This window comes from Pan troglodytes, chromosome 3 (genome assembly GCF_028858775.2).
Source record: "Pan troglodytes isolate AG18354 chromosome 3, NHGRI_mPanTro3-v2.0_pri, whole genome shotgun sequence".
In the NCBI taxonomy this organism is placed as follows: Eukaryota; Metazoa; Chordata; class Mammalia; order Primates; family Hominidae; genus Pan; species Pan troglodytes.
In genome coordinates this window covers 55882065-55905402 of record NC_072401.2, presented here as the reverse complement: position 1 = coordinate 55905402, position 23338 = coordinate 55882065, and the positions used below count along the sequence as shown (strand labels likewise).

The 23338-nt window shown below is 37.0% G+C and overlaps 1 protein-coding gene across 8 annotated transcripts in view; it reads left to right on the top strand.

Moving 5' to 3' along the window:
• Positions 1 to 23338, top strand: part of MTHFD2L (methylenetetrahydrofolate dehydrogenase (NADP+ dependent) 2 like) — a 154625-nt gene that overhangs the window by 53655 nt on the left and 77632 nt on the right. For all 8 annotated transcript variants that reach the window (XR_010156568.1, XR_010156569.1, XM_016951591.4 and 5 more), the window contains one exon: positions 23203 to 23295. Coding sequence is in view for 6 of the 8 variants with exons in the window: in XM_016951591.4 (XP_016807080.1) it covers positions 23203 to 23295 (93 nt within the window). In the remaining 2 variants the exon portion in view is untranslated. The remainder of the gene's footprint in view (positions 1 to 23202; positions 23296 to 23338) is intronic.

Genomic DNA, 23338 nt, shown 5'->3' with positions numbered 1-23338 from the left:
TATGGTCTCAATCAGTCAGCAAGACTTACATTTATTCAGCAAAGATTAATTGACAAAGGCTTGGGTCAACACCACTAGAGTGTAATTGACATTGTGGACTTCCCAAGTAGAAAGCAATTAAGCGCCCATGGTAGATCAAAGGTTAGTCTTAGGACCACACGAGTAAACAAGCTAGTTAGGTAAACTCTCCACATTCCTTTGTTTCTACTCTAGTTTATTTAACTAAAGATAAGGGGACTAGGCTGCCTTCAGACTGATTTATTACTGAAGTTATGCAAACCCTCAGACCTTCCAACAAGGTTTGTGGCTATTAAAACTAAAATTTTTTCCACCAGCCTGACTGAACCACCACAGAAATGGAAATGGAGATGGAATGAAAAGGAAATACAGCAAAGGGGTGATGGGGCATTGTTCGTGGTTGTCTGAGCCAGTGCTGTGGGAGGAGGGCACAAGGGTTATTCAGCTTATCACTGTCTGCTAAATTCTGCATCTTGTTCTAATCTAGGTAAAACACCAAGTTTTCATGTTCTTAATAGAAGTAGTTATTGGTTTATCTATGTGTTAGAGACGTTTTGTACTTTCTTTACCATTTATTACTTCTAATCTTTCTCCCCCTAATTTTTGATACAGTACTTCATTGGTTTCTCTAATTCCAAAGAAGAGGATGGGCTACTTTTCTGCTTGCTTTCTAATATTTAACCAGAATGATAGACACCTATGTGCTCATCATGTACAGCACACGCACACATGCACACATGCATGCACACACACAGCATATATATATAGATTTCTTATTATTAACCTTGTTGAATTCGAGTTTCCTGATCTCAAACTTTCAATAATACTTGTTTTAGGATCTTGATTGACATGATACTTATGACATAATTTTTAAAACACAAAGCTCTGTGGAAAAATAATCCCAGTATTAACTTATCTAAAATGATGAATGATGACACTTTTGAATATTTTCCCTTTCTATGCCTAAAGAATTAAATATTGCCAGAAATCAATACATATATATGTGAATCACAGTAAATTAAGACTTGATAATGACTCCAGATAACTTTAAAAAGCCTTAGTTTTGAAGAGCTCTTAGCCCAAATCCAGTGGTATGACAGTTTTCATGGTACCCATCTCCAAAGTTGCATTCCTAGTTTCACTGTTCACTTCTAGCTTAGTCTATTGCTGCTTATCTCTCTCTCTCTCTCTGTAAATAAAGATAGTGATTCTTATTTGCCTTTATGTAATAATTTCTGTGTCTTACCTAAGCAAGGTGTATTAGTCTGTTCTTGCATTGCTGTAAAGAAATACCTAAGACTGGGTAATTTCTAAAGAAAAGAGGCTTAATTTGCTCACAGTTCTGCGGGCTGTACTAGAAGCATGGAGGCATCTCCTAGGCCTTTACGAAGGCCTCAGGAAATGTATAATTGTGGCAGAAGGCAAAGGGGGAGCCAGCATTTCTCATGGCTGGAGCAGGAAGAAGAGAGGGGGGAGGTGCCATACACTTTTAAACAACCAGATATCATGAGAACTCACTGTTGCAACAATAGCACCAAGGGAGATGGTGTTAAATCATGAGAAAGTGCTCCCATGATCCAGTTACCTCCCACCAGGCCCCACCTCCAACACTGGGGATTACAATTGAAAGTGAGATTTAGGTGAGATTCCTGTTCCAGCCATATCACAAGATAAAACAATCAGTAATGTTTACCTAAGTATACTATTTCTTCTTGGAAAATTTTGACCAAGAGCCAATTTGCAGTTTTTTTTTTTCATTTGCAATGTTGTTTTTATCTGTAACATAACGAGCAACAGTGTATTGCTCCGTGATTTGCTCAGTACTTTCTCTTAAACCATCCTCATTAATTCTCAGTAATCCTAGCATATATTAATGTTATTCCCATTTTACAGCTAAAGGAAATGAGCTTTAGAGACTTCAGAGGACTCATCTAAGGCCATGCAAGGAAACAGGCATTCTGGGGAGCTGGGTTCTGACTTTGTGGTTAAGAGGATAGACATGGAGTCAGGCCCCCTCCATTACCAAGCCCTGTGATCTCGGGCAAGTCAATCTGTGTAGGCCTCCGCTTTCCTCATCTCTAAAATGTCAATAATATTAATATCTCCTCAACTTGGTTATTGTGAAAAGTAAATGAAATATTAATGTAAATCACTAATTACTGTGCCTAACATATAGTAAGTTAAGTAAGCTATTGGTGCATGTAGCTGTGGCATTATTACACTTAAGTCAATAATAATCTGTAGCCATTCTAACTATCATGTGTGAAGTAACATGATCTGAGATTAATGATGTGATTTTTACCTTTATTTGGATTTTATTTTCTTCTGGTGGATTTTGTTTTTGCATTTTTTGGATCATATCTGATCTTTTCTGTAAAAATTTGAATAAACTCAGAATTTATAAAAGTTTATAAAGTATTTGATTAGAAATAGGACATCATAATTCTCCAAATAGTACTTTACAATATATTTTTAATAGGTATCAATATATTGCATGCTAATTTCTTGATAAATTTCAATCTTGAATTATATATTTGTGTATAAAATGCCTATCAAAATTTATTTACCTCTTTTATATGCAATTTTAAACTAGGTTATCCTGTGAATTAAACATTTTAATTTATTTTTTATCATGTATGATTTATTTATAGATGCATACATATGCAGTAAAAGCAGTAAAGGAAGCATGAGAAAGATAAACACAAATTGATGGTGGCAGTGACCTCTGGGGAAAGAATTATAGGATAAAAACAAAAACATATATACTTTAAAAAGTATTATACTTCGTGTTATGAAATATTCTCATTTGAATGCATGTTAAAATGGAATAAAAGTAGAATAAGTTATAATACTGGTTACTTAGAAACCAGATAATTAAACTTACCTTTATTATAGTGGTACCTGGGTGCCGTTAGAATTACAGTAACTAAAAGGTAACAAATTATACTAAAAATGATATTGGAAGATTTGCAACATGGGTGGTTTTTAGTCTCATGCATATTTAAGAGGAGTATGATGACATGTATTATTAATATAATGAATCATTGAGAGCTGCTTACTGAAGGTTTGGAGTCTGTGGGAAAGTTAATATTTCAAACATGCGTGTCTGTTAGGGCAATAATTATGGGCAGTGACTCCATGTGTATTGTTAGCTAATGAAGATAATGAAGGAGGACTAACTCAGCAAATGCATATCTATAGAACTTGTTCTAATGACACTCAATGTTGAGCATTCAGCTCATGCCGTGTATTTATTTCTTTTCCAGAAGACATGCAGAACCCTAGTGATTCATTTTTGTCTTAAAGCCAAAGATAATTGTACTAGAAGAAAAATGACCATACTGTAATTTAGCTTGATTGATATGTGTCTACCTATGGCTAGCTTTTAGTTTTGTTATTAAGGACATGGATCCTAGCTGTTTCTTGAGTATTTTTTTTAATTCCCCAAGGGCTTGAAATATTTAGAGGAATGAGAATGTGCTAAAATCTTAAAGTAAAGGGATAGTGCTGACACTCAATACAACAAGGAAGCAAGGAAGGAGTTACCTTCTGGTGAGAACAGACCATCACAGAAGGCTTTGCAGAGGATGTAGCACTTTAGCTGCTATGTAGTTTATAAAGAGTAGGTGAGAGATGGTTCCTGTCCTCCCAGAGCTATAGTCTTGGTGGTGGTGATGGGGGAACAAGGGGATATGATATACAAGTATGGGTAATTTAAATTTTAAATAGTCAGTGGCACAAAATAAAATTTGGCATCCCTAAATAAACATTCTATGTGCTTCTCAAAACTCATGGCTAATTGAGGTGACATGAAGAGAATGAGCTCCACTAATTATTAGAATGTTTGAGTACCATTGTGACCACCTGTAGATCATTGTATATTTGTAACCAAACACGAGTTCAGATGCTCTCTGCTTGTGTAGTCCAACAAGAGCAAGGCCTGGTAGAAAGACAGTAACTTTATTAACCAAAACTAGTAAAAAAAAAAAAAAAAAAGGGAAACAGCCAGATTTCTATCCAAAGTAACTCCTTTGATTTGGGGCAGGGTGGTGGTGGAAGGCAGAGGTTTAAAAAGGGAAAACTTGATAAAGAAGGCATGTAAGAATTGGGTGGAGTAAATGTCTGTGTGTCTTGTTCTGGTGGCTAACTTGGGTCGCAGTCCAGCTGGAGTGTGGGCTGATGTCATCTCAACAACGGCTGGGTTGTTAACCAGGGGCCTTGAAGTAATCTCTGGAATTTTGTGGCTGGGTCTCCAGAGTTAGTCTGTCTGTCTCAAGATTAGCTCCTGGAACTTCTAAGAAGGCACATAATTAGATACTAGCATACGGTTAGATAGATATGAAGGGAGTATATACTGTGAGAAAGGGAGAGATGTGGAGTCTTTTTTAAGGCTAAAGAAAGTCTTCTGTAATTTGCCTCAAGGTTGTATCTTGAAACCCAAGAGAAAGAAAAAAAAAGTTGAAAATGCATTTTGAAGTTAAGCTGCCCAGTTACATTTTTTTTTTTACTTATTTGTATGTAGTCATCTACCAGTTTCACTTTCTTTCAGAATGAAAACTGAATACCATTGGTTTTAGCATAGTGTCTTTATTTTTAGATTTACAATGAGGAAGTAAAGTTTCCAATTTCTCTAAAACATTTATTTTTCCTTCAAGATTACAAATTGTCATAATGACTAAGGCATTATGGTTACTAACTGTCATAAGAGGATATAGAATCAGATTTTATTTCATATTCTTTTATTTTAATTTTGAATTTTTACTTTTGAGACAGGGCCTCACGCTGTCACCCAGACTGGAGTTTAGTGGCATGATCACGGCTCACCGCAGCCTCAACTTCCTGGACACAGGTGATCCTTCTGTTGGGAGCACGGTTGTTGGGACCACAGGCACACACCACCACACCCAGATAATTTTTTGTATTTTTCGTAGAGATGGGGGTCTCCTTATGTTGCCCAGGCTGGTCTCGAACTCCTGAGCTCAAGCAATCTGCCTGCCTCCACCTCTCAAAATGTTGAGATTACAGACGTGAGCCACTGCACCCAGCCTCATATTCTTAGAGTAAGTTTCTCTTGGCATACTTTTATTTCTAAGTAGGACATCTCTTCTAATTAGGTGAGATTTCCCTAATCAGCCACAACATGGAGTTGTATGCCGCTCCTTTGACTAAAAGGTTCTGGCATCATTGGAGTAATATTGATGCTGGCTGATTTTTAAAGAGTATTTTGACAGGGCCAGCAACCAGCTGGTTTTGCTTAGAGTCCAGTGGGTCTGGTGTTTTTCTTGATTTCATTCAGCCAATACTCATCTAGTACTTATTATCTGGGAAACACTGTGGGATACTACTGCATCCCACAGAAAAAGACTTAGTCCTGTCTCTCCAAAAGTTGACAGTCTGAATCATCAGGATTCATCTTTGCAGTGGGTGTTTTCCGAAGGCACTGCCTCTGCATTGGCATTCAGTTTTCACACTCAAGCTGTGCTGCTGCAGCAACTTACTGTATCTCAGGTAGTTTTTCTTCAAGAGGCACCCTATCTAAATGGAAAATGACAATAATTTTTGCCAGTTGAATGCCTTCCCTTTGTGAGAATTAACCCCAGTTGTGAAAAAGAACTTTTTTTTTTTTTTTTTGCCAGCCTGGAAGTTTTATCTCCCACCTACAGGACATAATAACACAGTAGTGGATGCTTGAGGCAGTGCAACGTGATGTGAGTGGTATGTGTGATTAAGCTCAGCCTGGTGGCAGGTTGAGCCAAACTCTTTTAGGTTTCAAAGAGAGGAGCCAAATAGGAACGCCTAGGAATGCAGGAGTCATGCAAAGTGATCACACCACTGAGACTGACACTCTTAGTCTTATTGGCAGTGGAGTGGCTTGGGATGTTTGCTGCCTCTGGGGAAGGAACCATTGTCTAACTGGGGCAGGGGATGGCAGGTATTTAGTCTCTGCCACTCTCATCCCACTACCCCCAGCTTAGAAGGAAAAGATGTTGGGGATATTATGTTTTGTGATGTCTCTACATTGATTAGACTTTACTGAATTACATATTTGAATTTGGGTAGTGGAAGACTGTAGAAAAGAGCAAATGATAGTTCTATTCTCATTTTCTAAATTGAATAATAGGAGCACTGTTTCATTTTCAGTGTCTTCTAAATTCAGTGTCTTCTAAATTTCAGTGTCTTCTAAATTCTAAATTTCATTTTCAGTGTCTTCTAAATTCAGCCATTTAGTATCTGCACAGCACTGCACTTGGAAATTATATATTATTATCAGACAACTGGGACTATCACACTGTTGAAAAGAACAGTAAAGCTTATTTTAAATGGAGAGTGAAGTCCGAATCTTTTTCTTTCAATTCCTCTCTTTCTCCATGACCTCATAGTATTGTAGGACATTTTTCTAAGTTCAGCTAAAAGCCGAGTTCTTGTCATACAACCAGGAAAAATTAGGTTTGTGGACACATAAAAGGGTGAGAAAAAATGGAATTTATTGGGTGAAAAGGAAAAACTCAGTAAAGTGAGAAGGATTCCGGTTAACAGGCCCAAATCTCACCAACTGAATCCCAGATTACCACCCAGGAACAGGAAAGGCCAGGCTCCTACCAATGGCAAATGGCATGAATTTCCATGGCTCCAACCCATTCTCTCAGAGCGCCACCCAGTCAGAAGTTCTCTAAGGAGCCCTTTTTGCTTGGCTGTCTCATTTCGCCCTCTAAAGAAGTACATCTAACTGCCATTAGAATAAGGATTGTGATAAGGACAAAGGCCAATCTTAACTGCTTGCTGCTGACAGGGGGTGCTGTTTTGGGGAAATGTCAGTCCAGTCTCCCTCAGAAGCCTATCTAAGGGTCCCCAGCAGAAGGGGTCATTGTCTGAGGCTCCAGTTGCTTGACCATTTGGAGTATGATGGCCTGCAGGTGAGAAGAGACAAACTGGATTATTAGAAAACATGTATCAAAACAAAACAAGTTGGGGCAAGGACAGCTCAAAAATCCTAGACCTTTTACCAGTTTGCACAGGGAGAGTGAGGCCAAAAGCCTGACTGGTTAAAAAACAAAAAACAAAACAAAACAAGAAAAACGTTTAAGTTCTGGGATACATGTGCAGAACGTGCAGGTTTGTTACATAGGTATACATGTGCCATGGTGGTTTGCTGCACCCATCAACCTGTCATCTACTGTAGGTATTTCTCCTAATGTTATCCCTCCCCTTGCTCCCCACCACCCAACAGGCCCAGGTGTGTGTGATGTTCCCCTCCCTGTGTCCATGTGTTCTCATTGTTCAACTCCCACTTATGAATGGGAACATGTGGTGTTTGGTTTTCCGTTCCTGTGTTAGTTTGCTGACAATGATGGTTTCTAACTTCATCCATGTCCCTGCAAAGAGCATGAACTCATTCTTTTTTATGGGGGCATAGTATTCCATGGTGTATATGTGCTACATTTTCTTAATCCAGTATATTATTGATGGGCATTTGGGTTGGTTCCAAGTCTTTGCTGTTGTGAATAGTGCTGCAGTAAACATATGTGTGCATGTGTCTTTATAATAGAATGATTTATAATTCTTTGGGTATATACCCAGTAATGGGATTGCTGGGTCAAATGATATTTCTGGTCCTAGATCCTTGAGGAATTGCCATGCTGTCTTCCACAATGGTTGAACTAATTTACACTCCCACCAACAGTGTAAAAGCATTCCTATTTCTCCACATCCTCTCCAGCATCTGTTGTTTCCTGACTTTTTAATGATCTCCATTCTAACTGGCATGAGATTGGTATCTCATTGTGGTTTTGATTTGCATTTTTCTAATGACCAGTGATGATGAGCTTTTTAAAATATGTTTGTTGGCCACATAAATGTCTTCTTTTAAAAAGTGTCTGTTCATATCCTTCACCCACTTTTTGATGGGCTTGTTTTTTCTTTCTTGTAAATTTGTTTAAGTTTCTTGTAGATTCCAGATATTAGCCCTTTGCCAGATGGATAGATTGCAAATTTTTTCTCCCATTCTGTAGGTTGCTGTTCATTTTGATGATATTTTCTTTTGCTGTGCAGAAGCTCTTTAGTTTAATTACATCCCATTTATCAATTTTGGCTTTTGTTGCCATTGCTTTTGATGTTTCAGTCACGAAGATATTGCCCATGCCTATGTCCCGAATGGTATTGCCTAGGTTTTCTTCTATGGCTTTTATGGTTTTAGGCCTTTTGTTTAAGTCTTTAATCCATCTTGAGTTAATTTTTGTATGAGATGTAAGGAAAGGTTCCAGTTTCAGTTTTCTGCATATGGCTAGCCAGTTTTCCTAACACCATTGATTAAATAGGGAATCCTTTCCCCATTACTTTTTTTTGTGTCAGGTTTGTCATAGATCAGATGGTTGTAGATGTGTGGTGGTATTTCTGAGGCCTCTGTTCTATTCCATTGGTCTATATATCTGTTTTGGTACCAGTACCATGCTGTTTTTATTACTGCGGCCTTGTAGTATAGTTTGAAGACAGGTAGCATGATGCCTCTAGCTTTGTTCTTTTTGTTTAGGATTGTCTTGGCTATACGGGCTTTTTGTTGGTTCCATATGAAATATATTTTTTTCTAATTTTGTGAAAAAAGTCAGTGGTAGCTTGATGGGGATAGCATTGACTCTTTAAATTACTTTGGGCAGTATGGCCATTTTCATGATATTGATTCTTCCTGTCCATGAGCATGGAATATTTTTCCATTTGTTTGTGTCCTCTCTTATTTCCTTGAGCAGTGGTTTGTAGTTCTCCTTGAAGAGGTCCTTCATATCCCTTTAAGTTGTATTCCTAGGTATTTTATTCTCTTTGAAGCAATTGTCAATGGGAGTTCACTCATGATTTGGCTGTTTTTCTGTTATTGGTGTATAGGAATGCTTGTTATTTTTACACATTGATTTTGTGTCCTGAGACTTTGCTGAAGTTGCTTATCAGCTTAAGGAGATTTTGGGCTGTGGTGACAGGGTTTTCTAAATATACAATCATGTCATCTGCAAACAGAGACAATATGACTTCCTCTCTCCCTATTTGAATACCCTTTATTTTTTTCTCTTGCCTGATTGCCCTGGTCAGAACTTGCAATATTATATTGAATAGGAATGGTGAGAGGAGGGGATCCTTGTCTTGTGCTGGTTTTCAAAGGGAAGGTTTCCAGCTTTTGCCCAATCACTATGATATTGGCTATGGGTTTGTCATAAATAGCTCTTATTATTTTGAGATACGTTCCATCAATATCTAGTTTATTGAGAGTGTTTAGTATGAAGGGGTGTTGAATTTTATTGAAGGCCTTTTCTGCATCTATTGAGATAATCATGTGGTTTTTGTCTTTGGTTCTGTTTATGTGATGGATTCCGTTTGTTGATTTGCATGTATTGAACCAGCCTTGCATCCCAGGGAGGAAGCCAACTTGATTGTGCTGGTTAAGCTTTTTCATGTGCTGCTGGATTTTGTTTGCCAGTATTTTACTGAGGACTTTCACATTGATGTTAATCAGGGATGTTGGCCTGAAATTTTCTTTTTTTGTTGTGTCTCTGCCAGGTTTTGGTATCAGGATGATGCTGGCCTCATAAAATGAGTTAAGGAGGAGTCCCTCTTTTTCTGTTGTGTGGAATAGTTTCAGAAGGAATGATACCAGCTGCTCTTTGTACTTATGGTAGAATTGGGCTGTGAATCCATCTGGTCCTGTTTTTTTTGGGGGTTGGTAGGCTATTAATCACTGCCTTAATTTCAGAACTTGTTATTGGTCTATTGAGGGATTTGGCTTCTTCCTGGTTTAGTGTTGGGAGGGTGTATGTGTCCAGGAATGTATCCATTTCTTCTAGATTTTCTAGTTTATTTGTGTAGAGGTGTTTATAGTATATTCTTCTGGTAGTTTGTATTTCTGTGGGATCAGTGGCAATATCCCCTTTATCATTTTTTGTTGTATCTATTTGATTCTTCTCTCTTTGCTTCTTTATTAGTCTGGCTAGTGGTCAATTTATTTTGTTAATCTTAAAAAAAATAACATTTTTTAATACTCCTGCATTCCTTGATTTTTTGAAGGGTTTTTTGTCTCTATTTCCTTCAGTTCTGCCCTGATCTTAGTTATTTCTTGTCTTCTGCTAGCTTTTGAATTTGTTTATTGTTGCTTCTCTAGTTATTTTAATTGTGATGTTAGGGTGTCGATTTTAGATCTGTTCCACTTTCTCCTGTGGGTATTTAGTGCTATAAATTTTCCTCTAAAGACCACATTAGCTGTGTCCCAGAGATTCTGTTACATTGTGTCTTTGTTCTCATTGGTTTCAAATAACTTATTTATTTCTGCCTTTATTTCGTTATTTACCCAGTAGTCATTCAGGAGCAGATTGTTCAGTTTTCATGTAGTTATGTGTTTTTGAGTGAGTTTCTTAATCCTGAGTTCCAATTTGATTGCACTGGGGTCTGAGATACAGTTTTTTATGATTTCCATTCTTTTATATTTGCTGAGGAGTGTTTTACTTCCAATTATGTGCTCAATTTTAGAATAAGTGTGATGTGGTGTCGAGAAGAATGTATATTCTGTTGATCTGGGGTGGAAAGTTTTGTAGATGTCTATTAGGTCCACTTGCTCCAGAGCTGAGTTCAAGTCCTGAACATCCTTGTTAATTTTTTGTCTCATTGATCTGTCTAATATTGACAGTGTGGTGTTAAAGTCTCCCACTATTATTGTGTGGGAGTCTAACTCTCTCTGTAGGTCTCTAAAAACTTGCTTATGAATCTGGGTGCTCCTGTATTGGGTGCATATATATTTAGGATAGTTAGCTCTTCCTATTTCATTGATCCCTTTGCCATTATGTAATGCCCTTCTTTGTCTTTTGTGATCTTTGTTGGTTTAAAGTCTGTTTTATCAGAGACTAGGATTGCAACCCCTGCTTTTTTTTGTTGCTTTCCATTTGCTTGGTAAATATTCCTCCATCCTTTTATTTTGAGTCTATGTGTGTCTTTGCACGTGAGATGGGTCTCCTGAATACAGCACACTGATGGGTCTTGACTCTTTATCCAGTTTGCCAGTCTGTGCCTTTTAATTGGGGCATTTAGCCTGTTTACATTTAAGTTTAATATTGTTATGTGTGAATTTGATCCTGTCATTATGATGCTAGCTGGTTATTTTGCCCCATTAGTTGATTCAGTTTCTTCATAGTTTCCATGGTCTTTACAATTTGGTATGTTTTTGCAGTGGGTGATATCAGTTTTTACTTTCCATATTTAGTGCTTTCTTCAGGAGCTCTTGTAAGGCGGGCCTGGTGGTGACAAAATCTCTCAGCATTTGCTTATCTGTAAAGGATTTTATTTTTCCTTCTCTTATGAAGCTTAGTTTGGCTGGATATGAAATTCTGGATTGAAAATTTTTTTCTCTAAGAACGTGGAATATTTGCCCCTACTCTCTTCTGGCCTGTAGTGTTTCTGCAGAGAGATCTGTTGTTAGTCTGATGGGCTTCCCTTTGTGCCTTTGTGGGTAACCTGACCTTTCTCTCTGGCTGCCCTTAACATTTTTTCCTTCATTTTAACCTTGGTGAATGTGACGGTTATGTGTCTTGGTGTTGCTCTTCTCGTGGAGTATCTTTGTGGTGTTCTCTGTGTTTCCTGAATTTGAATGTTGGCCTGTCTTGCTAGGTTGGGGAAGTTCTCCTGGATAATATCCTGAAGAGTGTTTTCCAACTTCGTTTCATTCTCCCTGTCACTTTTAGGTACACCAGTCAAACATAGGTTTTGGTCTTTTCACATAGTCCCATATTTCTTGGAGGCTTTGTTCCTTCCTTTTCATTCTTTTTTCTCTAATCTTGTCTTCTTTCTTTATTTAATTAAGTTGATCTTCAATGTCTGATATCCTTTCTTCCACTTGATCAATTCTGCTATTGATTCTTGTGTATGGTTCACAAAGTTCTCGTGCTGTGTTTTTCAGCTCCATCAGGTCATTTATGTTTGTCTCTAAACTGGTTATTCTAGTTAGCAATTCCTGTAACCTCTTTTCAAGGTTCTTATCTTCCTTGCATTGGGTCAGAACATGCTCCTTTAGCTCAGAAGAGTTTGTTATTACCCACCTTCTGAAGCCTACTTCTGTCAATTCATCAAACTCATCCTTCATCTAGTTTTGTTCCCTTGGTGGTGAGGAATTGTGATCCTTTGGAGTAGAAGAGGCGTTCTGGTTTTTGGAATTTTCAGCCTTTTTGTGCTGGTTTTTCCTCCTCTTCGTGGATTTATTTACCTTTGGTCTTTGATGTTGGTGTCCTTCGGATGGGGTTTTTGTGTGGACGTCCTGTTTGTTGGTGTTGATGCTACTCCTTTCTGTTTGGTAGTTTTCCTTCTAACAGGCCTCTCTGCTGCAGGTCTGCTGGAGTTTGCTGGAGGTCCACTCCAATCCTTCTTTGCCTAGGTATCACCAGTGGAGGCTGCAGAACAGCAAAGATTTCTGCCTGTTCTTTCCTCTGGAAGCTTCATCCCAGAGGGGCCCCTGCCAGATGCCAGCCACAGCTCTCCTGTATGAGGTGTCTATTGACCCCTGCTGCAAGGTGTCTCCCAGTCAGGAGGCACAGGGGTCAAGGATCCACTTGAGGAGGCAGTCTGTCCCTTAGCAGAGCTCGAATGCTGTGCTGGGAGATCCACTGCTCTCTTAAGAGCTGGCAGGCAGGAATGTTTGTCTGCTGAAGCTGCGCCCACAGCCGCTCCTTCCCCCAGGTGCTCTGTCCTGGGGAATGAGGACAGAGTTTTATCTATAAGCCCCTGACAGGGGCTGCTGCCTTTCTTTCAGAGGTGCCCTGCCCAGTGAGGAGGAATCTAGTGAGACAGTCTGGCTACAGCAGCTTTGTTGGCTCCGCCTCCTTCAAACTTCCTGGTGGCTTTGTTTACACTGTGAGGGGAAAACTGCCTACTCAAGCCTCAGTAAATGGTGGACTGCCCCCCTGCCACCCTGAACAAGCTCAAGCATCCCAGGTCGACTTCAGACTGCTATGCTGGCAGTGAGAATTTCAAGCTAGTGGGTCTTAGCTTGCTGGGCTCTGTAGGGTGGGATCCGCTGAACTAGACCACTTGGCTCCCTGGCTTCAGCCCCCCAGAGTGAACGGTTCTGTCTCACTGATGTTCCAAGCGACACTGGGATATGAGAAAAAAACTCCTGCAGCTAGCTTGGTGTCTGTCCAAACAGCCACCCAATTTTGTGCTTGAAACCCAGGGCCCTAGTGGCGCAGGCACCCGAGGGAATCTCCTGGTCTGCAGGTTGCGAAGACTGTGGGAAAAGCGTAGTATCTGGGCTGGAATGCATCGTCCCTCACATCACAGTTTCTCACAGCTTTCCTTGGCTAGGGGAGGGAATTCCTCTACCCCTTGTGCTTCCTGGGTGAGGTGATGCCCCACCCTGCTTCAGTTCGCCCTCTGTAGGCTGTACCCACTGTCTAACCAGTCCCAATGAGATGAGCCAAGTACCTTAGTTGGAAATGCAGAAATCACCCACCTTCTGCATTGATCTCGCTGGGAGCTGCAGACTGGAGCTGCTCCTATTTGGCCATCTTGTCAGTCACCTTCTTGTTACTATTCTTAACTTAAAACTAAAAATTCCACCCTCATGAGCAGATAGCAATGTATAAAACACAATGCAAATGAGAATAGTGAAGAAAAAGGGGAGGAGAGGGCTGGAACTAAAAATAGAGCCAAAGACTTTTACTAAAGATAGGCATATTATTAGGTCTGCATAGATATATTCCTACTGTCAAGCATACTGCATTTTATATAATGGTGCTGAATGTACGTTTGGTGAATTTATTTAATTGAGTTTGAACTAGATGTGCTATGATTGGGTCACTAATTTTATCCTGAGAGCTTGTTAGCAGGAAAAAAAATGACAGTTATCCAATGAATTGTCTTTAAGATTAAAAAGAAACATGTGCTCAATAAAAATAAAACATTTTTCTAATATTAAAACTAAAGTATTTCTCCTAAGGGATTTTATAAACAGAAAACTATAAAATAAATTGAATAATATTCATAAAATGCTTGTTAACAAAAGGGCCACATTTTATAGGGCAATTTCCTTTATCATTTAAGCACAGATTAAAGCTACCATTGGCAACATTACTCTTACCTCCCTAAACATTTCTTCTCATTCTCTGTTTCTGGGACATTCTTTTCCTCCCAACTTTTAAACCAGCAGTTCTCAACTTTAGCTGCCCACTAGAATCATCAGGAGGCTTTAAAAATAGAGCTACCTATGCCCAACACAGATAAAAATTAAATCAGAATAATTAGAAGTAGAACCTGAGTGTCAGCAAGTATATTTTAGAAGGCTCCATGGAAAAATCCCAGTGTGGTCAGTGTTGAGAATGATTTCTCAAGGAAACATTGGAATGACACCAGGACTTTTTTATTCATAGCCAGTCCCTCAGTGGGCCTTTGCAGCCCTATAGCTTTAAATATCATTTCTATCTCCTGTATACTTTAGACCATATAACCACTATGCACTTGAGAACTCCAGTTGCATGTCTAATACCCATCTCAATCTTATATGCAAACCTTCACTCCTAATTTTACTCCCCTTAGTTTTCCCCATCTTAGTTGAGTGGTACCATCAGTTTTTCTGATTGATCAGTCAATCCTTGACTTCTCTCTTTCTCTTACATCCTTTGTCTAACATTAGCAATCTGTGTAAAATATGCCTATGATATCACCACCTGGACTAATAAGATCCTAGTTAAGACAACTTCTATTTCTCACTTGGAACACTGAAATATTTATGAACTAGTTTCCCTGCATCCACCCTTGTCCCATCTTTCATTCACAGTCTGTTTTCCACATCGTAGGTCTTGATCACCCATGTCTTCCTGTAACACCCATGACAACATGACACCAGAATAACATCCAGGTTCCTTACCACGATATGCAAGACCTTATATGATCTGTCCCTGGGCTGTATCTCCTAACTCACTTCCTGCCATTCTCATGCCCCATCACTGACCCCTGCCCTAGCCATATCTGCTTTCCTGGAATATGTCTTGTGTGCTTATTTCTCAGTGTCTTTTCACCTGGTTTCCTTTCTTCCTGAAATGCTTTTTTTCCCCAAGTTACTTACATAATGTATTTCCTCACTTCCTTCAGGTTTTTGTCCAAATGTCACCTAGGGTTGCCCCTGACCACCTTACCAAAATTGCATTTAGTGTCTATAGAGTTTCTCTGTAGAAAGGTTATTTTTAGTTTGTTTTTATAATTTATGTATTCATTGCTTAAAGATGCAATAGTAGCTTGCAGAGATAAAGAAATATTCAAATCTAGAATCTTTTGGCTTCATTTGTCTAAAAGAGATCTCAGGCTTCTTTTTTTCCATTGCTGTTCTGTGCATGATTACTGAGTTTTCCTTCCTGTGATTTTCTCTCAGTGATTTCTCCTTTAAACCACACCGTGACATGAACTAATATATTGGGAATGACTCAGATTTTCCGTATCCCGAGAAAGTGACAAAGCAAAACTCTACATGTGAGGTTCTAGCTCAGATTGGTTTGCCATTTTGCTTTACCTGCTGATTCAGGATCAGGCAGGTGTTTGAAGATTTGCCTCATGGGAAAGGAAGTTGAGACTTATTTTGTGTTTCTGTTGAAGACAGATCTAGAATCATGGTAGAAGCAGCAAAAGGGTAGACTTTAGCTCTTATCATGAAATTTCTTACGGTCAAGACTAAGTAATATGCTCTCCTCATATTTTTTTGGAAAGTGGTTTATCAATGGGAAAGGATACAAAAAGCATATTTAAAGGGGAATTGAAGCAGAAGCGAAAGAAATTTGTACTCACATTAACAATCTGTCTTCCCTGACACCTTCACCTGCCCCATGCCCTTCTCAGATGGAGTAAATAATGATGCTCTTGACAACACTGTAACTTCTACCTCCTTCTAACATGGAACCTAGCACACTGTATTGTGATTCTTATTTGTGTACCTGCTTTCCGTATGAGAATAGAGAATTGTGTATTCTCATTGCCTAGCATGATTCTGGTATGTTTTCTATAAATTTTTTTTTTAGTCATGATTTTTAGTTCTTTATTCTTCAATAAAATGAATTATTTTCCAGAGACAATAGTTAGAATGCTTGTGAAATCTTTCTATAAGTAAAACAGAAGAATCATGTTTTCAGTGATGGCTGTAGAGTTGCATAGGAAAACATCTTACTATAGGAGTAAAAGACACAGAATCCAGAGTTGAAAGCTGGCACATGGACAGTGCTACTCATTGCCAGTCTTACCGGGAACATTCCATAGGGTCTGGTTTTTTAGCTTACTCAGCAAATAACTATTTCATTCTGCTCAGAGTGAGGCTAGAGAGCCACTGAAAAAGTATATGCAAGTTTTGCAAGGGCGCGGCCAAGACACAACCAGAGAATCCTGTTTAAGGGATTTATAGGATCATTTATTGATTATTGAATAAATGAAGGTAGGGAATGGCCCGGAAATGTCCAAGAACAGTGAATTCCTCATTAAGGTAATTTCAAGCCCCCCCCCCCACCAAAAAAATGATACCAACAAATGAAGCACATTGTGCTGTTTGTTCTAGCTTTGTTTTTTTATAAATAGCAAATATTATTTGCTTCAAATTGGCATTCTGTGCTCATGACTAACAACTGTTTGCTAGTTAGAAAACTGCTCAGGTGGGTCCTAGTTGATAATTCTTGGTTGAATCTAGATTTTTACACAATAAAAAACATATCTTGTCTACCTATTAATTACTGATTTCTAAGAAAACTCTAAGATTCTAGAAGATAGAGTCTAAGTACAGAAGCCCTCTGTATCTGTGGGTTCCACATCTGTGGATTCAACTATCTATGATTAAAAATATTAGAAAAAATATAAATAACAACAAAAATAATATAAAAATAGTATAAAACTATTTACATAGCATTTACATTGTATTAGGTATTACTTATAATACCTAAGTAATAAGTAATCTAAAGATGATTTAAAGTATGTAGGAGTATATGCATAGGTTATATGCAAATACTATATTATTTTATATCAGAAACTCGAGCATTTGTGGATTTTAGTATCTGCCAGTGCGGCAGGGGCCCTGGAACCAGTCCCTCCCAGATACTGACAGATACTGAGGGACAACTCTATTTTATTCTTCCTATGTCTTAGAAACATATTATAAAACACTAGGCACAAAATAGTTACTTATAGACTCTGCTTATCTAGTTCTGTGTGATAGAAAATGAGGCCCTAGCCCACAGTGTTCTCATATGCACTCTAGAAGGATACAACTGTGAGTGTGGGAAAAAGTCATCTGAAGGTCAGAGATATGCATCACTCTTGAGTACCTGCTGCGACTTGCTAGTACTAGCTGCCCTTTGGAAAAAGCTGAGAAGACAGAAAAAAATTAGGTGCAGCAAGCCAGAGGATTAGTTGAAGACAATTAATGGACGATAAGAATTGAATATAGGAATGACAAGAATTTTCACATCCCAAGGAAGATGAGTTAAATAAGAATAGGTTTAAGAGGAAAGCTAGGTGTCAGGACCAGGAACAGGCATCCAGGTGCTCACCAGCAAAGGTCAGAAGAGTCTGAGGCATTATTTGAACACATTTGCTTTTAGCTGTTTGGTTCACCTCTCTTCATCATCAGGTCTTCCGAATAACAGGCTGAATGCCTTTCCATGGTTAATATTGGTATAGTCATAAACTCTGATCAATCAAGTTCAAATATGACTTGGATAGTTTCTACGGACATCAACAGCCAAACTGACTGAGGAATATCAAGTTAACCTGATAGTATTGAAAAAGGAGTGAAATTACCTACAAGGGTTTTCCATGCAGATTGAAATTTATCCTGATATACTTTTCTTTTGCCTGAAACTTTACAGATTGTTACTTATATGTGTGTACAAATCACTGGATTTCATGTCTCTGTCAAATTCTTGATGAAATAATCAGTACTGATGGAAATGGGAAGTTTCAGTTTCATTTTGGTTTTGATTTTTTTTTTTTTTTTTTTGGTAGGGATTTGGGAGGCTCTCATTTGGAATCAGAGAACACTTGAGTAGGTTGTTAAGGTATTAAGGAACATTTTCAAATGTAGGAGGCCAGGACTAAAACAGAGATGGGTGGGTGCTTTAGAATTTTGATAACCTTGGGATGGTTATAAATATATACTCAACATTCTTGAGGGTTTATAGTGAGTGAAAGAAAGAGAATAACCAAGGGAGACTTTTAGACTTTTACTGTAAATAACTGGGCAGAATGTGGTACCAACTAATATAAAAAAGGCTGCTAATTGCCTCTCATTGTTCTTCCTTTTCAAAGTTTTCCTAATTATCTTTGATTTTTCTATATTAACCTTAGTATCAAATTACATACTTCCAAAAAGTTCATTTTTATTGGACTTTGATTATATTTGTAATGAATATAGGTGGAATTCTAATCTTTATGATATTAAACACTCCTATCCAAGGGCATAGTTTATCTTTCTAGTTTCTTGGTCTTATTTATATCTTTTGGTGTTATTCTGGAGATTTTCTTTTACTACATAGATTTTGCACATTTTTTGTTACGCTTATTTTAAGTATTTTATCTTTTGTACTGCTATTATAATGGGGCCTCTTCTTACGATGTATTTTCTAAGATGTTATATATGAAAGCTATTTACATCTGTATATTTGATTTTTACTTGATTAATTTATTGAATTATCTCAATGTTTCTTATTGTAGTCTGGTTTTTCAGATTTATCAAGTACATTTTAACTTTTACGGTTTTTTTTCTAGTTTCATTTGTTTATTGTTCTTTAATTTCTACAGTTAAATGATTCATTTTCTTATTTCTGTTTTATTGATATAATAATTTGTCCACAATTTTTTTAACATTGCTTTATATTTATTTTATAGGATTTAATATGAAGTGTTTTCATTATAAATCTTTCTAAAAATTTTGCAATGTTGTTTTGTTTTATTTTGACCCAAGAATTATTTAAAAGAATTTTTTAAAACTTCCAATAGAAGGGTCTCCTTATGAAGGATCTTTTTTTTTCCGATTTTGTCAATAACTATAATTTTACTGAGTTGTAATCAAATAAAATTATAGTCTATCTAATTATTTACTTTTTGGTATTAATTAAAATTTTCTTTGTAACCAAGTTTATACCATTTGCACATGAGAAGAAAAGGTATTATTTATTTTCTGAGTTTGATATAGACATATATATAACATTAGTTAAGTTATTGACATTTTCTGCATCCTTGATCTGTCATGAACTGAGAAAGTTATTCAAAAATAAATTAAACAAATACAATATATTTTGTTTCTATATATATCTCCTGTAATTTCAGCTTAAAGGAATTCTATTTCTTTTTCTTATGTATTTATTATTTTTCTATCTTTATTTGAATCACTCTTTTACTTTATAATGTGTGCCTCTTTGTTTTATTTAGTGCTGAATTTTTGCTTGACAGAAAGCATTATTTTTTGGCATTTTCCTGCTACATGTTTGCTTTCAACATTTCTAAATTCCGAATAACTTTGTTTTATGTGTATAATGTATGCTGTATAGAATTAGCAAAACATATAATTAGATTTTGCTTTGTAAGTCAATTTGAAAATATTGTTCATTTAAATAAATGACAAGGAAATTTATATTTGTTTTTATGATAAATATATATGGTAAAACTATCATATTATTTTCTGTTCTGTTTATTGTTTTTATTTTTTACAGTTTTTTCTTTGTGCATTAAAAAAAATTTAAGAAGGTTTTTATTACCTTAATAATTACAACATTATATAGTACTCTTAATTCTCTATTTATTTATAGGGTGGCTACTGATACTCTAGTACAATAAATAAATGATAAAATGTTTTATTTTCTCCCCTCATTCCTTTTGTCTCCGACCTGCTATTTGCCAGTAAAAATTATTTGAAAAATATATATTTTTTTATTTTTTACTTTATACTTTTAAATGTTCTTATACTTTGATTATCTGGTTGGTCAGCTTTTAAACATTTGTTGATTCCTGTTATTACATATTAGGCGGTCAACAAACTTTCTCATCTTTGCCCTTTCTCATTCTAATTTTGGTAGTTGCGTTATTTCTGCATAGTAAAAGCAAAGACCATTTACATTTGTCTGTGTTTTAGTCTGTTTTGTTCTGCTATAGCAGAATATCACAGACTGGGTAATTTATAAAGAATAGAAATTTATTTCTGAATAGTTACAGAGGTTGAAAGTCCAAGATCAAGGTGCCAGCATCTGGTGAGGGCCTTCTTACTGCATCATCTCATGATGGAAGGCAGAGTGGAAAGAGAGGGCAAGAGCAAGACAGAAGTGGGCTGAACTTGTTCATTTAGAAGGAACCCACTCCTGCAATAACAGCATGAATCCATTCATGAGGGCAGAGGACTGGTGTCCTAATCACCTGTTAAAGGTTCCACCTCTTAATATTGTTACAATTGCAATTCCATTTCAACATAAGTTTGGGAGAGGACAAACATTCAAACCATAGCAGTTTGTTACCCCAATCCTCACACTTTTTTAAAGTCTTGATCCTATAATCATAATCAAAACTTTTAGCAGTCCTTTTGCTAGTTTCCTCAGACATACTTTGATTAAGTAAACTGTGTCTTTTAGAATGTTCCTTAGGAAAGACTTATGGGAACAATATTTCCTGAATTCTTGCATTTTCAAAATTGTTTGCAACTTTTAATCTTGGAGGCAGATTTGACTGGCTATAAAATCCTTTACTCTCATTTTTTTACATGAATCATTTGTAGATACACAATGAGATACCATCATCTCACACCACAGTCAGAATGACTATTATTAAAAAGTCAAAAAATAACAGATTCTGGTGAGGTTTCAGAGGAAAAAGAATGTTTATACATCATTGGTGGGAGTGTAAATTAGTTCAACCATTGTGGAAAGCAGCAGGGTAATTCCTCAGAGACCTAAAAACAGAGCTGCCATTCGACCCAGCAATCCCATTACTGGGTATACACCCAAAGGAATATAAATTGTTTTATCATAGACACATGCAAACGTTCATTGCAGCACTATTCACAGTCACAAAGATATGAAATCAACCTAAATGCCCATTAATGGTAGACTAGATAAAGAAAATGTGGTGTGTGTGTGTATATATACACACACACTACATACACACACACACATACACACACCATGGAATACTATGCAGCCATAAAAAAGAATGAGATCACATCCTTTACAGGAACATGGAGCTGGAGGCCATTATCTTTAGCAAATTAATACAGGAACAGAAATCCAAATACTGCATGCTCTCACTTTTAAGTAGGAGCTAAATGATGAGGGCAAATGGACACAGGGAGGGGAACAACAGACACTGAGGCTTACCGGTGGGTGGAGGTTGGGAGGAGGGAGGGAATTAGGAAAACTAATTAATGGGTACTAGGCTTCATACTTAAGTGATGAAATAATCTGTACAATAAACCCTCGTGACATGAGCTTACCTATATAGCAAACCTGCACACGTACCATTGAACTTAAAATAAAACTTAAAAACAAATAAAAATACATAAATAAATATTTTTGTATAATATTTGGTCATAATGTTCAACTTTTCCATGACATTTTTTGTTGAGTTTATTGGTACATTGCTAAGTTCTTAAATTTTTTTTGCCTTTGTTTTGCCTTTTGTTTTGGTTCTGACACTTTTTAAATGTATCTTTCTATTGAATTTTTAAAAATTTGCATATGGTAAAATTTACTCTTTTTGGTGTGCAGTTTCATTAATTTAGACAAATGCATGTAGTCATCTATTAAGTTAATTAGTCTAACACCATTAGAATCAGAACAGCTTCATCACTCCCCAAATTCCCCTGGGTTTGCTCTTGCATAATATCCTTTTATTGATGCTGTGTCACATCCATTTTTATTACTCATCATTGAATGAGTTGGATTTTTTAGATCTACTGTTTACAGGACACTTCTGCTGGGGGTTAGAGGAGGTCCTGTGCAGCCTTCTGACTCCTTTATTACTTTCACAGAGTCAGATTGCTTTCTTCTAAAATAGCCCCTCTATGTAAGTGTGTTCCCACCCACTCTAAACTATACTGGGTCCCGGAAGGCTCTTCTGCCTTTATTTCTATTCTCACTGCCCCAATTAGGAAAGCTATATTTTTTTGCACTTTGGGATAAACTTTTCACAGAAGTGTATTTTTGCAGTCAATTTCAGAGATCTGCCGCTGCCGGCCATGTTGTCATTCTCCGCATTTCTTTGCTGCCTTTCTCCCTGTATGGTATCTACTAATTGCTGCTTTTGGTAACTCTTAACATGTTTTTGGAGTCTGTAGAAATTAGGTCTTCCAGTTTTTCTAAAAATGGTGATCATGTAACTTTTGTTGTTTTGGTTAACTGTGTAGCATTTGCACATCTTCCAGGAGAAGACAAGATGCAGTCTTAGCCATATTCTTACCAGAAATCCTCTTGACTGCACTTTATCACCAACTTTCCCTCACTCTCCTTTCATGGCTCACACTTTAAATATTGGAATCTCTTGCCTCTCTTGTTCTTTCAACCCTCCCTTAAGGTTTTCATATAAAATCTTCCTGTGATGTACCATAACCTGTGACAAAAAAATTTTGCTATTTTCCAAATACCCACTTTCAAAGTTGGTTAGTTTTTTCCTGCTATTCTTTTAGCTTGGAATGCCTTTTTCTTCCTTACCTGATTAGAATACTTCTGCTCATGCATTAAGACTTAAAAAATGTATTTCCTCCTTTAGGAATCCCTCCTAGACACCTTCTCAAGACAGAATTAATCTCTCAGTTATGCTCCCACAATATATTGTCCCATTTTTTGTTCACTTATCTTATTGCTTTTAGTATTTGTTTGCTTGTCATTATGAAGACAATGAGTATCCTGTATACTAATGTATTAAGCAGTCAACACAGAATTTTCAAATTCTGTATTTCAGGGACTCTACTTATAGCTCTCCTGTGATGATCGGCACTTACCCTAATTTGGTCTCATTGATTTTCCTTTCATTTAATTGAAGGTACAATATTTTGGTTCCTCTTGGTTTTCTTGTCTAGCTTTTGTGCTCAAAGTGATTTAGTCATGTCAAAGTAGCCTTTCTATTCTTAGGAAATAAGTGAAACTCTTCTAGATTTAGAGCATTTATAAAATTTTTAAAAGTTCAGTAATCACTGATAGAAATTCTTCTGTATTCCAGGTGATGCAACTGTGACAATAGCTCACAGATACACCCCCAAAGAGCAACTGAAGATTCATACGCAGCTGGCAGATATTATCATAGTTGCTGCAGGTAAGTCCTTAGTGACTGTTATTTTTTGGAATGTCATCAGCAG